The sequence below is a fragment of the Sceloporus occidentalis genome, unplaced genomic scaffold (assembly GCF_023333645.1).
Source record: "Sceloporus occidentalis isolate IW3139 unplaced genomic scaffold, rSceOcc1.0.p SCAF_6, whole genome shotgun sequence".
Classification (NCBI taxonomy): Eukaryota; Metazoa; Chordata; class Lepidosauria; order Squamata; family Phrynosomatidae; genus Sceloporus; species Sceloporus occidentalis.
In genome coordinates this window covers 123,285,938-123,303,699 of record NW_028316986.1, presented here as the reverse complement: position 1 = coordinate 123,303,699, position 17,762 = coordinate 123,285,938, and the positions used below count along the sequence as shown (strand labels likewise).

Below are 17,762 nucleotides of genomic sequence, written 5' to 3'. Positions count from 1 at the left end.
TTTTTAAATAACAGTTTATTTGCAGTTGTTCATTACTAGATGAGTAACCACTGTCAAATGCTTCCTTTTTAATCACTTTATTGCTTAGTGCAAGAAAAGCCATTCAGAAACAAATTGTTAGCATAAATTCAACCAAAACAACTTGCTTTAAAAAGCACTTTTAAAACAATTATTATTTAAGCTACTGGCCATAACAGCAGAAGTGCATTCTGCTATTGAATTATCTGATTTAGGCCTGTTACAGACAGCCAAAATAAAGCTGCTTCGAGTCACAGTGGAGGTATGGTGTTTCAATGATGCATGCGTCCTAAGAGTCCAGAAGCCACACCAAAGCCACACTCCAGTCCTGAAGGGCTGGAGCATGGCTTTGGCGCAACTTCTGGACTCTTAGGACGCATGCATCATTGAAACACCATACCTCCACTGTGACTCGAAGCAGCTTTATTTTGGCTGTCTGTAACAGGCCTTAGTTCCTTATTGGTGTAGTCCTATACTCCTACATATAAGCTACCAATTTATAAATATAATTCCAAAGGCTTTATTGAAAGATATAAATCATATCAAATCCTAACAATTTTGGATTGTTAATTTTAGGAAGAATTAAAACATGGTTGATCAAGCTTTCTAATAATAAAATAATGCTTTACAGTATTAATGTAATAAGTAAGACTTAACTGTTTTCATTAAAACACTATTTAAAAAAACAGGTGGGGGTTAAATTTAAAAAAAATTGTCTTTTTCAATTCTGAAATTAACTAGAAATATAGCAAAACATTTAGAGTGGTTGTTTCTTCTATGTAAACAAGGAATGAAAAATCATTTGGAACAGCTGGAATCATGTGCCTACAAAGGTCAAACACTTTCAGAAGATATGTCACTGCAGTATGCAAATATAATGGTCATATCTAAATATATCCCAGTCCATGTTCTTTAACAGTTCTGTGTATGCAGTACTGGGATTTCCACAGTTGCTGTTTCCTAGGTCTTGCAAAGTTTGGAAGCAGTTTTTCAGGAGGCACAAGAACTGAAAATTGAGCACAGCTCTGTCATCCCAGCAAACATAGTATTAACCATGCTATACTATGCTTAGTTGAAACAAGCCAGCTTCATAAACCATGCCAATAATGAAGTATACTATTATTTAGCATTATTTGTTAAAACAACTATGGAAAGCAATAAAAGCAGCATACACTGATAAGTACGCTGAAGAAATCAGAAAACAATCATTAGGAAGCTGCTACTAAAAGGCAATAAGAAAGAAAGCTAGCCTCAAAATATTAATAAATTATAAACCTGTAGTAAGTAAAGTATTTTTACCGTCTTTTTGTATATATGCAAATTTGGGGCTGGAACTGGGAATCATAATCATAATACATGACCATGTGCATGCACACACAGCATGACATATACATAACAACATGAGATTAGAACTCTGTTTGTTCTTCCAGTACCCTGTTTGCCAGGCCTTAATGAAGCATCATGCACATTACAACAGTTATGAAAGACTTTAAACCCAAGTGGTGATCCCTGGTTTTCTCCCTTCTGGTGAAATGTAATATATTTCAATTCTCCATGGGGAAATCCTTATGTTGCAAAAATTGAGCTTCTGAAACCCTAAACAGAAGTATTATACATTGCATTATACTGTATAATACAGTATATACACTGTATAGTATTATACAATATCATGCACTCTATGGTATGATGCAATGTTGGTGGTCCCACTTGTAATTATAGAAATGTTGCATTCTGCAGTCCTTCCAATGTCAGGAGCTGAACTGTTCAGCTCACCTGCCATGATTTTTAATGTTAATTATGCATTGCTAACACTTGCTGGTTAGTTCTGACAACAAATGTCTCTGGTAAACATCCCCAGCTGATCAATAAAGGTATTCTGAATTTTCCTAATGAAGCTTGGATTTTGTTGGACCTGACATCCATATTGCAAGAGAAAACATTCCTCAGTTGCAGAGGAAATATTTATGCCTCACAACTTCAAAGACAAAATAGATAGGAAGAGATCATTTTTTAAAAAAGAAGAAGTGTAATTGAACATGTAATTGAACCTGGTTTAACAAACAAGGAGGGCAATACAGGGAGAAGCCTTTGCAGTTTCCAATTGATACACAGCTTCAAAAGTAAAAAACAACACTTTACATGGGGCCCAGAAGCACACCAACATATATCATACGTCACTTGTAGCTGATTAAAAACTATATTTTATTCACTCTCCCTAAGCATTTGGAAACATATACGTTTTCAAGAACGTTTAGGGAGCATCTGTCACTCTTCTATGATATGACAGCAAGAGAAACTAAGTGTTGCATTGTTTTCTTGCCTTAAAAGAAAAATAGAAGTAAAGTCTTCTCACTCTTATTTCACTGACTATTCACAGCATTAAAAAGTAACAACTGTGAGTTATTTATACCAAGGATAACATTGCTACATACTAAAATGTAACAGCTCCCCTAGCTACATAGAATGTAAAAATATGTACTACTGTACCATTCAAATAGATTGCACAGTCATCCCTCCACATTTGCAGCTTTGACTTTTGCAAATTTGCTTATTCACAGATTTGAGTAATATGTTCTCTCTAGGAATCTCTAGGTCCTCCAGCACAACCCTGCCAGAAGTTGACCACAGGGCTGCAATGAATGACCGAGAGATTCTTAGAGAAAACATTTCTGTAGGCATCTGTAGGTCCTCCAATGCAATTTTATAGTCAACGTCTGGTGGATGTTGACCATAGAGTTTCACCAGAGGACCTAGAGATTCCTAAATAGGCGTTGTCTTAGTAAAAAAAAAAAAGTAGTTTTTTAATTCAGTTTTCCCACTTTTGCTATGGTCCTGAGCCCCTAATCCCAGTAAATGTGAAGGACCCACTGTAATGTTAATCTGTTTAGTATTTTAAAAATCATTGTAATTTTTGTAATTTTGTAATTTTTTTAAAGCAATCAGTAATGTGACAGATTTCCTTCACATAAATACCAAATGCATCAGTTTTTCTTTACAAAGAATCAAGACTGAATCTCACTACCAGAGTTTTTGTAAATTCTCCACAGGATATTTGATATTTCCAGCCATACCCTCCACTAAACTGAATGGAAAGATTATACTGAAGATTTTTTCTCATGTTATGTAACACATGGTTTTGATAATTCTTTTTGTGAAAGCTTTAGGTTCCTCACTAAATCAGTACATCTCTCTATACCTAATTTTTCAGACAGCTGAACAAATCTTTCTTATATGCTAAAGAAGAAAACTGTACAAATCCTTGGAAGTCTTGATTAGTGATACAAAACCCAACATGCTAAGTGATGTATTGCAGATATAAAAACTAGTAGTCTCCCAAATCAGTAATTATTTGCAGGACCACCACTGCACAAGCAGAGCTTCGTCACTTTTGAGTGCCTAAAAGCACCTATAGCTCCAGCATAACACACTTTTACTACAAACAAGTGCATCAGAGTTTGATACCACACAGATTTTAAGCATCCATCTGGACTACCTTTATAGAACAGTTCTGTGCAGAAATTAAAATTAGGGATTCTAACCATCTTATATAACTTTTGCTTTGAAAATATATTGTATCTTCTATCAAAATGCTAAAATGCAATTACAAAATACCACAACTAAATCCTAGAGCCTGTGAGTGTGTGTTCCTTCAAGTTGACAGTGACCTCATGAATTTCATTATGCTTTCTTAGGCAAAGCATACTCATAGGTGGTTTTACCAGTCCCTTACTCTTAAATATATCATAACAGTCAACAATATACAGCCACATCTGAGCTGCAGCTGAGTCATAAGAAAAGATGACCACTTTGTCTTCATTATGTAATGTTATGGAAAGCAAACAATCACACAGAATATCAAGTGGCAAAAGTAAAGAAGCACAACTAGTGTTGGATGGAAGACAAACCAGTTGGAATTTGATCAGTGTTTTATTTTCTACTTTGATCCTACAAACATGGGCAGCACTAAACTCTGCATCTGTTGTTAACAGGTACACAACACCATAAACACAACATGTTATGGCTTTATAAGCAAACTGCTATTACAACTGTAAACAACTCAAGTGGTTTTATAAAGAAAAACTATTATAAACGCCAGACCAGGAAGTAAAAGATCTTCAGAAGATGAAGTATTCCACCTATAAGAATTACTGATCTCTAAGTACCTCTAAACTGCTCCTTTTTTGGAGGACAATTGGCTAGCTAATGGCTACAAATAGCCTCCAAACCAAAAGGTAATGATGAAAATCTTAATGAGCAAACAGTAAAATGTATTGATAAAATGAACAATAACAAGCAACCTTATATGTTAAAAGTGAGAAGAGGAAGAGATGCACTGAATGAAGCTAACAAATGCAGGAAGTTAACAAATGTAGATAAGCCAAACTATTTGCAATGCCACATTTTCAAAAGAAGGCAGAAGTGATCCAATGACAGCTGGTGAGAGGATGATCCCAAGGAAATGATGTAGCAAATACCTCACAACTATAAACCAACTGGATAGGACTGACCACATACCAATTATGAATTCAGCAATGTTATTCATTCAGCAGTCAGGAAGTACTATGTCAACAGAGGCAAACACCCTTAAGGAAATTATAGGCATGTGGTAGAAATCAGTATGGTCTATTCATTTATTAAAATATTTATATTGTTCCCACTCTCTTTTGGAGGAGGTTTGCTATTGCCTTCATCTGAGGGCGAGATAGTGTGTCCTGCCCAAGATCACCCGGTGGGCTTCCATGGCCAAGTCAGGATTCAAACTCTGGTTGTAGTCCAACATTCAAACCACTACACCACACTGGCTCTTTAAAAGACTACTGAATGATTTAATAAGTTCAATGAACAGATTAAAACTGGTTTAAACAGGTATAGGGACACATAAAGGAGTGGACAAAGGCAAGCACAAGCACATCATGAAGTAATTAGCAGAACCAAGACATACCACTTGAATAATGCCAACCACTCTGACTAGTCTTGTTCTCTCCAAGGTTTAAGAAAGAATTCATATTTTCTCTAGCCTCACTACAAACAAGTTGAACTCAGAACCTGAAATGAGCACTCTACTGACTAAACTGTGGATTGAAACTGAACAGATTCCAAGACCCAGCCATTTGCTAAATGGAGGAAAAGATAGGCCACACAATTTAAGTCTACAGATTAAAGAAGCAATGCTATGAATATATCTATTGCCTGTGCAACACATGGGTCAATTTAGTAGGTCTTCAAATGGGAGACTGGGCTTTATTCCTACTTCCTTGATTAACTTTGGTTTCCCATAGGTATTTGCCTATCAGCTGAAAGTAAGAATCACCTTCCTGGGCATAAGTAGTAAACTCAAGCAAGCTATCAAAATGCATCCAGGCTAGTAAGATGTCCACCCAATTTATACGGCTAATCCAATTTCAAACTTGTATCCATACTATCCTAATTAATAATGTAAGAGCAAAACAATATGACTAAGAATTATATTAGGCCAGGTACCCAATACTTGAGCTCCAACAACACCGAGCTGTCCCTCCCTATTTTGGTCTTACTTTCAAAACTCCATGTCCTCATCAGTCATCTCTTGCGTGTATGTTTCTGCCTTACTGAAATAACGTGTTTCTCATAGATTCAGAGCTCCTACCTCAAGGCTGCTATTATTATCAATACGGACTTATAGGAAATCTCCATATGTAGGATTATGTATTAACTGTGCTGTATATACCAGTGCTTCTTTAGCTATCTAATGTGGGAGACCAGCATTCCCACCCCCCCAACTTGCCAATGGACCAACACCATATTTGTGCCCATTGGCTACAACTATTTGTTTCCTGGAAACACTCCAAGGGCCAGCAGCAGAAGGCTCAGGGACCAACACTTTTAAGTGTCACTGTGCTAAGTAACCCTGGTGCTGAATGGCAAACATAAAGCAACAGAACCAAGACAAAAGAACTGGGAGAGGGCACAACCAAAGTCGATGTGCAAGGATCCTTAAAAGGCAACAAAAGGTCTATATACACAACATCCTGAACTGAATGCTGATATTCTGCATTCAGAATAAAAATGTCTAACCACTTCCACAGGGGAACTTGTAAATGCTTAAAACAGCAAGATAACTCCAGCCTTAGGTATACTTAAGGGTAAAACCACTGAAATTAACAGCATTTAAGTCAATCATGATCTTGACACCATCCATGGAATATATCTACAAATGCTACTGTATGAAAACATTAGCTGGACACAAATTAGAATCAGAAGCAAGCATCATCTACTAAGAACAGTATTTTGCCATTCATCCTCCTTTCACTGTTGTAGCACTATCACATAGTTTCAAGCCTGAAGTCAAAAAAGACTGTTGTTTCTCAATTTTAAAATGGTCACTGGCTGTAACTGAGAATTAATTAGCTCCACAGCTATTAGGACAGCCATGGTATCCTATATGTTTGCAAGAGTAGCTGTTCCTGTGAAATATGACCAGTGATAAATATGCAGAACTGAAAAGTATTCTGCAAATATATCAGAAACCCTGAATGTAACATCTTTTAAAGTCTGCTAGTATTGTGACATCTATTTATTTTTTATTTAATTTCCTTTGTATGCCACCTTTTTTTCCAGAGTGGGACCCAAGAGGGAGAAAGAGTCAATTAAAAAAAGCTTTACAATAATAATTTTAAAACAATTAAAATCACCACATATAACAATATAAAAATAATTTAAAAGACATACAAAAGTATTAAGTTAACTAAAACATCCCAATAAAAAGCTCTGCTGATTACACATTAAATGCTTGCTTAAACAAAAAGCTCTCTGACTGCCAGCAAAAGGAAGTAGGGAAGGAGCCAGCCTAGTCTCTCACAGGACATTCCAGAGGGTGGGAGCCCACACTGAAAAGTCTCTCTCTCTCTCATGTTATCATCAAGCAAGCCTATGGCAGGATGGTGAAAAGGTGTTCTCCTGTAGAACTCTGGCAGGTTTGTATGGGGAGATATGGCCCTTCAGATATTATGGACCAAAGCCATATACAGTTTTACAGGTCATGACCACCTCTTTGATTTGGGTCTGGAAAACATGTAACTGGCACACTGGTTTTAGCTGTGCATATGTGGTGACTGCTGAAACCTGGCATGCAGGCTCAGAGTTGAGTCCAGGGAAACACCCAAGCTGCAAACCTGAGATTTGGGGGATGGGGTGGGGATGTAACCCCATCCAGCACAGACAGAATCCCTAGACTTTGATCTGCTTTTTGGCTGACCATGAGCATTCCTGTATTGCCTGGATTAAATTTCCATTTGTTAGAACTTTGTTCATCCAGTCCATTACTGACAGCACACACTGGTTCAATACAAAGATACATTTGTTGGAGCTGGATGGGAAGGAGACAGAGTTGGGTGTAATCAGCATATTGGTAATACTGCTCCCCCAACCCCAAATGGCCTTCCCCAGCAGTTCCATGTAGATGTTAAACAACATGGGAGTCAGAACAGAACCCTGAGGGACCCCACAGGCCAACAGCCAGGGCATCGAACAGAAGTTAACAAGTACCACCTGAGTTCAGCCTTCCAAGAATGATCAGAACCACTGCATAACAATGCCCCAAAGTCTCATCACAGAGAGGTGACCTAGAAATACACCATGGTTGATGGTATCCAAAGCCACTGAGAGTTCCAGCAGAACCAACAAGGACACACTCCCCCTGTCCAGTTCCTTGTGTAGGTCATCCACCAAGGTGACCAAAGCTATATTCCTCACATGATCAGTCCTGAAGCCAACCTGAAAGGAGATAATCTACCTCATCTGAAAACCCCTGCAGTTGGGGGGCCACCAAAGGCTCCAGAACCTTATTCCAAAATAGAAAGTTAAAGACTGGCTAAAAATGATTACCCAGGGAGGCCTTTTTAAAGTAACATCTTCCCTACAGTCTCTTTTAGGCAAGATGGAAAGAACCCTTGCTGCTGTGAGGCATTCACCACTCTCCTTATCCACTCAGCCAATGCTCCTGTAGCTGCCTTCAGAAGTCAGGAGGGGCAAGGATCCAGTATACATCCTGACAGACCTGGATACTGCTGCCTAAAACTGATCTGCTTGTAAGTCCACCAAGCAGCAATGGACATCTTAGCTGGACCACAACAAAGACAATGATGGAAGCACAATGCTTGGGTTCAATGGATACAACTTTGTGAACACAAACAAGATATTTAAGTCAGCAGTACTACTTAAGACAACTTATATTAGTCTATAGAGATATTTAATTCAACTTTCTTAAATAGGAGAACTGCTTGATACAAAAAACACATACCCAAAATAAAAGATGAATCTTAATGATAGTCATTTAACACTGATACATGGGGATAAATATATAGAAGGTAAACCTTGCAGTGAAAGATACAGCAGATCTGCACAATTCATAACTCATCAAACTGAATGTAGCCTTTCAGCCTTGTGTATAGACTAAAAAGTCTTTAACAAGCCTGTTTTTTGCAGTTCTAAGTAGGCATCAAAAACCTGAGATTTAGTCAACCCTCAGTAAACTATGCACATGGCTGCAGGATGCATTCTATTTGTTGGGTATTACACAATGCATAAATACAAAAAAAAGTCTATTTCTATATGAACACACTCACAAATACACCTCTGACCACAAACTGCCTAAATAAGTGCAAGTGGTACTAAAGAATACTGAAAGAACATACATCACTTTTGGAAAAGTGAGAAACTACATTGCAAACCTTTGCTTCCAAAAATTCAGAATCTCTGAGGCTTAGTAAGGGATACCGCAGTTTTCTTCTGCTTTCTAGAGAAAAAATAATTATTCTGTCACAAAACTAACACACACATCCTCAAAGAGGAGCAAGCCCCACCTTGATAATGTTCACACAAGCAAGAAATTTAGTAATAAATGTGTTTCTGAGCGAAGAATCTATATTGCTCTTAAACCTCCCTTCAGGTCCTCTTCCAGTAAAAAGTTGGAAGTGCCTTACGAATTTGGAAAGTTAAACTATGTTCACAGGACATCAGTGGTACAACTATTACTGTACTGGTAACCAGCAACGCAAAGAAGCTTCTGGCTTCACAGTGTGGGGTAGAAGGTAAGTAAAAATGCCAGGAATTCAGTTACATCAAAATATAAAAATTGCTAAAAGAACTGCACAGGAACTGTAGCTCTCAGAGACCCTCCTGCCTTCCTTATGACTTTCTGTCTCACGTAAATGTGAAACATCAATGGACAACATAAACACTCCAGAGCTGCCATGCCTGGGATATCACTCATATAGTGTAGCAAAAACATACAACAGAAATATTTAAATTGGAGTAAAATATTATTTCCTTGGTAGGAATAAAGACAATTCCTTTGAAATCTAGGCAGTATCTGTCCTGTCCAAGGCTACAAGTCACTGAAAGCAGAATACAGTGAATAACTCAAAAAGCCCCTATCCTGACACAGCTGAAAACAAGGTTAATTGTTGTAAAATGTGCTAAGGATAGGCAAATTCAAATTACGGCCTAGATCTCAAAGGAAGTCTTTTTGTTTCTACTACTGGAGAAGGAAACATTATTTCTTTGCTTTGGCTGTTTCTATCCCTAGCTGCTTCATGGCCAACAAGGAGTGTGGCCCCTACCTGAAACAAACCCTCCCTCACATCATTAACACCTCTTTCATCTCAAAGATGCAGCTCTTTAATTCTCCAATGTCATGCTTTTCCCCTTAATTTTTTTAACATCTACACCCAATGAAGAAGCCTGTGAGTTTTGAAAGCTTGCATAATGTATATTGCAACTTTTCGCTAGCCTAATAATGGTATCAACTTAGCATACATTTTGTTATATTTTGTTGATTGGCCTACATAGCTACTGCTAGATATACACTTAAATCATTTAGGTTAACTATAAATCTAAATCATATAGGTTCATCAGCTATTTGATATGGGGGACAAGAAGGGTTTTTTCCTCAGTGTGCCAGGGACTGGTAGTCCAGAACCATTCCAACCAACAATCATCACTTTGATACATACAAATAGAGCAAAATGTTAAAAGTAATGCAGGAGAAATAAGTGAAGCCCTTTGTCTTTCATTAGCCATTTCCAGAATACAGGTTTTAACTAACATCATACTAAAGACATTTAGGATCAACAATACCCAAACTGAGCACAAGTAATGATTAGTGTATCACTATATTAAAAGGCTTCCATTAGCAAATAATTTGTTCAGAGGGGTCTGTCTAACATATTTCTGCATGATTCGGTGCTCTAGTTTTCTGGCAACATGCCTCTACTATGCACTCCCCTGTTTAGCAAGCAGTTTTGATGCATGTATAGATTGGATGTAATGCAGAAACAGCACGGTTGTGGCAGCTCCCTGTCTCTCTGTGTGAGTCACTGCTCTAGGCCCACTTTCTTCCACTCAGGAGGTAAGGCCAGATCAGTGACTCAAACACAAAAAGACGGTTTCCAAAAAAGCCTGAACTGAGGCTTTTGACAAGTGAAATATTCCTGCGGCTAAACAGGGGATTCAAAATAAAATAAACTGTCCCCATCCTTCCTATCATCTGTGTCCCTGAAACCCTATTCCAAAATTATGGTGGGTCCTGAATGAAAAAAAAGTTCTGGGGGATGGATGGATCTTTTTCTCTTCCACAGGAGGGGAGCAAATTTAACTCTTCCTTTATATCAACAATTCCCAAACTCTGGCCTTCTAGGTGTTTTGGACGTCAGCTTGACCACTGGCCAAGATGGCTGGAGTTTCTGGCATCTGAAATGAACCACTGCTTTATTCTAATCTAAAATCATGTTATTTCCATTTCTTACTCTGCATTCTACAAAACAGTGTTACCCTGAGAGGTTTTGGGTGCTGAAGTACTTACAAAATAAGCCCATGCAGGTGATCTCATCACAAATCTCCTATTTTAAAGAGATATCTCACAATACAGAAAACATTCAGGGGTAGCTGTGTTGACCATTTAAAAAATACAAAGAAAAATCCATCAGTGATACCTTTATTGGCCAACCAAAATGCACAATATACTTGCTCCAAGCTTTCAAAGCTCCATGAGCTTCTTCATCTCTGCCTACAAAGAGGCCTGTGACCTCACTGGAATGGAGACACATTGGATTGCAAAAGAGGGGCCCCTGTTGAGATGCAAATGGACTTTAAATTTCCTGGATTTGGAAAACCTCCCTATTGCCCCATGGCCAAAAGGAGGAGGAGCCTGCCTGCAAAAGATATCCTCCTCAGTTTTACTAAGGACTGAAACACCATGCTGGCATCTGACTAACATCTCCAATTGTGTTTTTCCCCCTCCCATTTGGTTTGTAACATCTTGGCTGATGAAGAAGCCACTGGAGCTTCCAAAGCTTTCAACAAGTATATTGTGCATTTTGGTTGGCCAATAAAGCTCTCACTGATGGATTTTTGTTTGCATTTTCAGGAGAGTTGTTCAAAAGCAGTGGTTCCCAAACGTTGTGCCTCCATGATTTTGGCCTGGAACTTCCGTATGCCCCTGCCAAGTTGGAAATACAGTCAGGAATCCTGGGTGCTGAAGTCCAAAAAGACTTGGAGGAGCAAAGTGTGGGCAGCACTGTTCTAAAGTATCTCAACAGTAAAATACAAAAACCACCAAAAACATGGCAAACCATGTTATGAGGTGAAGGGAAAAATGTCTTCAGCCAAAGCAATCTGTTAAGGCACAACTACTGTGTCATAAAACAGCACAATGGTCAAAACACAGTGGAGAAATAATCCAGTTTGAGACTGCTCTAAGAGCTATGGCTCAAGGCTATGGCATTCTGGGAGTTGAAGCTTGTTGTGGGCTCTGCTCTGGGCCCCACAACAAGCTCCAACTCCCATAATGCCCTAGCCTTGAGCCAGAGCACTTAAAGCAGTCTCAAACTGGATTATTTCTCCAGTGTGGATGTAGCCAAAGAGAGCGAGCGTGCTCACAGTGGCTGTGTGCTGTGTATCCATTGTGCGTGTATGTAGTGAGCAGCTGTGGAGTTGTGGGAAAGAGCGCCCCCGTCTCCTTCCAGGCTGGCTCCAGCAACCTCGCTCGCTCACTGCTGCTGCTCCTCCTCCTTCCCTCTCTGCTCTCTCTGCACAACATCCATGACGTACCTTTATTTCCAGCCTCCTCCTCCCAGCCGCTCTGGGGCTGGCACTCGCTCGCTCTCTCTCTGGCTGGCATTAGCACCAATATTAGTATTATTATTTACCCTAAAGACGTCAAACAAAAAGGATGGACTTCCCAGCTCTCCCTCAGGAAACACATCCCGCGAGGGAGAGTTTAATAACCTTTAGTGTGTCTGTGGTGTGTGTGGGGTGTGTGTGTGTGTTTTAAGTTCTTTAAAAAAATTGCGGGAAATTCAATTTTTAAAGGGCTGCTGGTGTTGCTGCCTGCCTGAAACTTGGCCCGGTGCTGGTGTCCTTACTAGGCTGTCGTAGCTCCTGGGGTGCTCCTGGCCGGTCCAGTCCGTGCGCCTGGGCAGCAGCTGGGGAAGGAAGGAAGGAAGGAAAGCAGGGAGGGGGGGAAGAGGGGTCAGAGGATAGGAATAATAAACCCGGGCCTCCCCAGGAGCCCCCCGCCGCCCGCCAAAACCACGCCGCCGGAGGAGGAGGAGGAGGCCATGGCCTCGGAGGCGCTGCAGCTGCACCGCCAGCACTCACCTCCTTCTCGGCCACTTCTCGGATCAGGACCTGCGGAGGGAAGCGGGAGAAAGGGGTGAGGGCAGGGAGGCGAAGGGGCGCCCCCTCCCCCAGTTCTCCCTCCCTCTCTCCCTCCCTCTCTCCCTGCCTCCGCCCCGAAGGCAGGCCCCGGCTCCTGCTCCTTCTGCTCCTGCTTCTTACCTGAGCCGCTTGCTGGCAGGGTCCGCTCTCCAGAAAGCGGGCGATGAGGAAATAGAGCTCTGGGGAAAGAAGAGAGGGAGAAGGAAGAGAGACGCCGTGAGGAAGAGGAGGAGGAGGAGGAAGGGATGGGGGCAGGGAGGGAACAGAGGGAGGCCCTGGCGCCCAGGCTCCCGCTCTCTCCCTGGCTTGCTCGCTCATTCCCTCACCGGCTCTGAGCTCCGCCGTGTGCCTTCCTCCTTCGCCTTCTCCTCCTCCTCCTCCTCCGCCGCCGCCGCCTCCTCCTCCGCCATCCCCTGCCATGGCCATGAGCGAGGAGCCCCGCTCGCCCAGGCCTCCGCCGTTGTCAGCCTCCCCTCAGCCGCCCAGCTCCACCATCCAAGGGAATCCAGGGAGGGAAGAGGAATAAGGGAAGGCAAGAACAACCCGCGCCGACCCCTGCTTCCAGCCCAGCCAGGCTGCCTCTGCCTCTGCCTCTGCTGCTCTTGCTCCCGCAGACACCGCCAGCCCCAGCGCCCAGAGAGAGAGAGAGAAAGGGGATCCCTCCGCCCGGACAAAGAGTCCCGGCCTCTTCCCTCAGGCGCGCGCACGCACGCACACACACGCCCCTCTCCACTGCCTCTTCTCAGGGCTCTCCTCGGGCGAGGGGATAAGGAAGGGGAAGCAGGAGGAGGAGGAGGAGGAGGAGGAGGAGGAGGAAGGTGTCGGAGGCAGGAGCAGGAAGGGGCTTTCTCTACTGCCAAGGGCCTGGGAGGGAGGGAGGCCTCGGCGGAGGGATACAAAGGCGCGCGCGACGAAGGACAGGGGAGGGGGGAGGCAGGGAAGAGGAGGAGGAGGAGGAGGAGGGGTCTCGGTTTCAATGGAGGCGGAAGAGGGACTGAGAGAGGCAGGAGAAGCGCCCCCGGGAGGGAGGCAAGGGAGGAGGTACCCCCCTCTGGGCCAGGAGCAGGAGGGAGCTACTCCTACTTCCTCCTCCTCCCCTTTGCAGGGGCCAAACTGGGGCTCCCCCAGAAGCCCTACAAGGCTCCCTCCTTGTCGCCTCAGTCTCTTCCTCCTCCTCCTCCTCCTCCTCGCCTTTAAAAGGCTGCAGCACAGTCCCTCCGTCCTGCTCCTAAGTCCACGGCCACCTCACGCCGCCTTCTTGCTGCTCTTGCTGGACGGTGAGTATGGCGAAGGAAGGAAGGAAGGAAGGAAGGAACTGTCTACATGTTAAAGCCTCCCGTTCAATACCCTCTTTGCTTCGCTCTAACCATTTTGATGGTATTATTACAGTTATCGTTCTCCATTTGGGGTTTATTCCGGGTGGGTGGGTGGGTTTGTGGCGGATTTCATGGTATTAGATTTATATTTTGATGTTGTAAGACGCCTCAATCTCATTCAAGAGGCAGGGTGTAAATTATTATGATTATTATTATTATCATCATTATTAATTTACTTAGAGTATTTATACTTTTATTGTATTCTTAAACTGCAGCTGCTGCTCTGGCCTCACATTATAACCCTACCTCTTCTATTTCTTTTTTTGTACCTAATAATCTTAATTTTTAATTTAGACTTTAACTCTGGCTATGCTCTATATCATGATTGTTGTTGTTGTCAAAGCCATAACCATGAAAAGGGAGCCATCAGGAAGGAGAGCAATGGACACTGTGTTGAGGTGATTGGAGCTGGATCGATAAGGCACCAGAGGATCAGAAGCAAAACCAGAATTCATGGCCATCTTCACATCTTCGCCTTTCGTGCCCAATGCTGGGAAGGAACAGGGACCAGCCGCCTCAAGAGACCTCTGCCACCTCTGGCTGCATCCACACTGGAGAAATAACCCAGTTTGGCACCGCTTTCACTGCCCTGGTTCAAGGCTATGACATTCTGGGAGTTGGAGCTTGTCGTGGGGCCCTGCTTTGCTCTGCTCTGGGCCCCACAACAAACTCCAGCTCCCAGAATTACATAGCCTTGAGCCAGACAAAGAGTTAAAGCAGTGCCAAACCAGGTTATTTCTCCAGTGTGTTCTCTCAAGGGTAAGAAGTGGCTAACATGGGCTCTGTAATGCATCCGTGTTAAAATGCCTCATTTCCAATGGTAGTTGATGTAACTTGCGTGGATTCGACTCATCTGATAAAAGCCGAGGTTCCATGTTTTGGCAAAACACAACCTTAAAAGTGACATCTTTCCTGATCGGAAATATTGCTGTGTTTCATTCAGACGAGATGACTGACTGCTCCTATTAAAAAAACCCTACGTCCACATTGTGGCTATTGCTATGCTGTTTTAAGTCTAAAGCTAAGTATAAAGCGGTTTTCCAGGCCGCAGCCCACGAAAGGAAGAAGGGAGATTGCGTTGATGCTTTGTTTAAAAGTGCAATGCTGGAGCTGTTAGTAAGAGTAACTACAGTACTGCAATAATCTTCCTCTCCATATGCCACAGTGTTTCTCTGGAAGACGAAACAATGTGTGTTGCCAGTCTAGCAGTATGAAGTTAAATATCTGCAAAGGGAAGGATTTTCTTTTTGAATAGAAAGTGCACACGTTATCTGCTTGTCCTCAGTTCTGAGTATAGAATTACACAATTTTGAATGTTGTGATTCTGTTTTATTGCTTTTTGTGCAGCCTCCCTGTATTGATCGCTTCTGTATTATTTTTCGGTACTTCTTCCCGAGGCTGAAATGTTTCATTTGTATGTCATAGAACTGTATAAAGATTTACATTTTATTGATATTTTAAATAAAGTTTTCTCTCTTTTAATTACACTGGATGGAGCCTTTTTTAAGATGCAGAACATGACTAGCAATCCTAGTAAGCAATACTAATAAGGCTTGGAAGTTTAACTTACTGTTTTTGCAATTCGGTATGTGTACAACAATAGATAAGATATTTCCTTATGAATTCTGACCCAGTATTTATATGGGGTTCAGTTTTATGTAAAAAGGTCAGGAAGAAAGCTTATTGTGAACAGCTTTCTCTTTTTTCATTTCATATATAGTACCATAATTTTGTTTGAATTCATATGCAAAGACACTTACACTTTTGTTATCAAAGATGGTAGCTGGCTAAACGTCCAAGCAAAAGATGCAGTTCTTTCATTTTAAAATCACTGCTCTGTAACGTGATCATTGGCTTTGTTTTGCATGCAAGTTGCTTTGTCTTCAGAGGATTTAGCTTTATTTGGGTATTAAACATTTAGAACTGAGGGTATTGGGGCTTGTATGGTTTATTTAATTGTAACCATGTTCCATTAGCTTATTTTCAGGGATGTTTTAACAGTATATTGTGCTCAAATCCAATAAGATGTTCTTAGTTATCATGCAAGAAGAACATTTCAGAATTACTTACACTGTCTCAAGAAATATATTTTGAAATTTCTGCATATTTGTGAACTTAGACTATCCTTAGTGTAGTTTGACTGTGTCATTGTGATGTGATGGTTCTTTGTGAACCATTTCTGTTGCAATGAAGCATGCTTTAAACAAATGTGATGCCCCCTTTTCAGATTAAAATGGCTGTAGAAAATATGAATTTATTGTAGTAGTAACATTGTGGTCTTCTACAAAATCATATTGTATTTACATAAAAATAGTGTTTGACTTATTGTTTTAATTTGGCTTTCTGAAGATTAGCATTTGACATTTGTATCTTTAATGCAGGGCTGTTAAGCTTCAGAAAACTTAAAGAGGATTTCCCCCCTTGCCCCATGGTTGAGATAACAGCATATTTATCAGAAAAAATAGAGTTTGCTCTTTAGAATTGTTTTCTTCTTGAGAAATGAGAAATATTATTTACTTAAAACAATAACATGTGCTATAGTTGGATAAATTCAGCTTTCTCTAACCTTTCTGGGCTATTTGAAATATTAGATATAAACAGGTGTATATACCATTGGCTGTTGAATAAAATTGAGGAAAAAACATTATTAGCATTGCTCCTAGGGAAGATGTTATCCTTCAAAATGGGAAGCACATTGGATTACATCCAAAAAAAAATGAGTGGAACAAGTCGTCTTCTTAGTGTTCTTTTATTAATTGTTCTGTAAGCACTGATGGAAAGCTTCATAGAATCAGATACCTGGAACTGTGTTACAATATGCTAGACAAGAGTCATGATCCTGACTGTAAACAATGCAGTGTGTTGTGAAAACATAACCAGAGGCCTGTGTTGGTTTAATACAGTGGACCCTTGGTATCCGCTGGGGTTTGCTTCAAGGAACCCCATGGATACCAAAATCCATGGCTGCTCAAGCCCCATTATTATTATTATTATTATTATTATTATTAAGCTTTATTTATATAGCACTGTAAATTTACACAGCACTGTACTGTACATTAAATACAATGGCATAGTAAAACGGTGTCCCTTATTTAAAATTACAAAATCAAGATTTGCTTTTCTTTTCTTTTCTTTCTTTTTTTTTTTTTTTCTTTTTTGAATTTATATTCTTTTGAACAGTTTCAAGCTGTGGATAGTTGAATCTGTGGATAAAGAATCGATGGATATGGGGGGCTGACTGCTTGTTATTGCAAAGCAAACCCTAACTATTGCCATTTGTGAAGTTCTACAATATAGAACTGCTTGCACACCAGTCATTATGGTTATCTCCCCAATGAAGAAAACCTCCATTTGAACTTCCTTAACAAATGTGTAAGGGGATTTAACTGTAAACAGTAAGATGCAAGGCTGGATCTAGAATCACCTTTGTGGAAATGCAAAGTACTGCAGAATCTTCTGCAAATGAAGGGAACACAAGTGTTTTTCACTGTTTCCATCTTCCCTTGGAGCCACCCAGCACCTCATCCCACACTGTTCTGCAGGTCATGCAGCCTTCTAGAACAGATTTTCATGAAATGCAGACCTTCCCTTTTCCATTTGTGGAAGGTGGAAGTGCCCTTTCTCTGAATGGGACCTGAGTCTTGGGATCCCTGGATTCATGCCTATCAAAAC

The 17,762-nt window shown here is 41.0% G+C and overlaps 1 protein-coding gene across 1 annotated transcript in view; it reads right to left on the bottom strand.

The window, feature by feature from the left end:
* Window positions 1-13,134, bottom strand: part of PHIP (PHIP subunit of CUL4-Ring ligase complex) — a 92,418-nt gene extending 79,284 nt beyond the window's left edge. Inside the window, exons 1-4 of the mRNA XM_089530876.1 lie at window positions 13,041-13,134; window positions 12,835-12,893; window positions 12,655-12,684; window positions 12,420-12,479 (exon numbers count right to left, since the gene is read on the bottom strand). Coding sequence (XP_089387002.1) covers window positions 12,420-12,479; window positions 12,655-12,684; window positions 12,835-12,893; window positions 13,041-13,134 — 243 coding nt within the window. The remainder of the gene's footprint in view (window positions 1-12,419; window positions 12,480-12,654; window positions 12,685-12,834; window positions 12,894-13,040) is intronic.
* Between the last annotated feature and the right edge of the window lie 4,628 nt (window positions 13,135-17,762).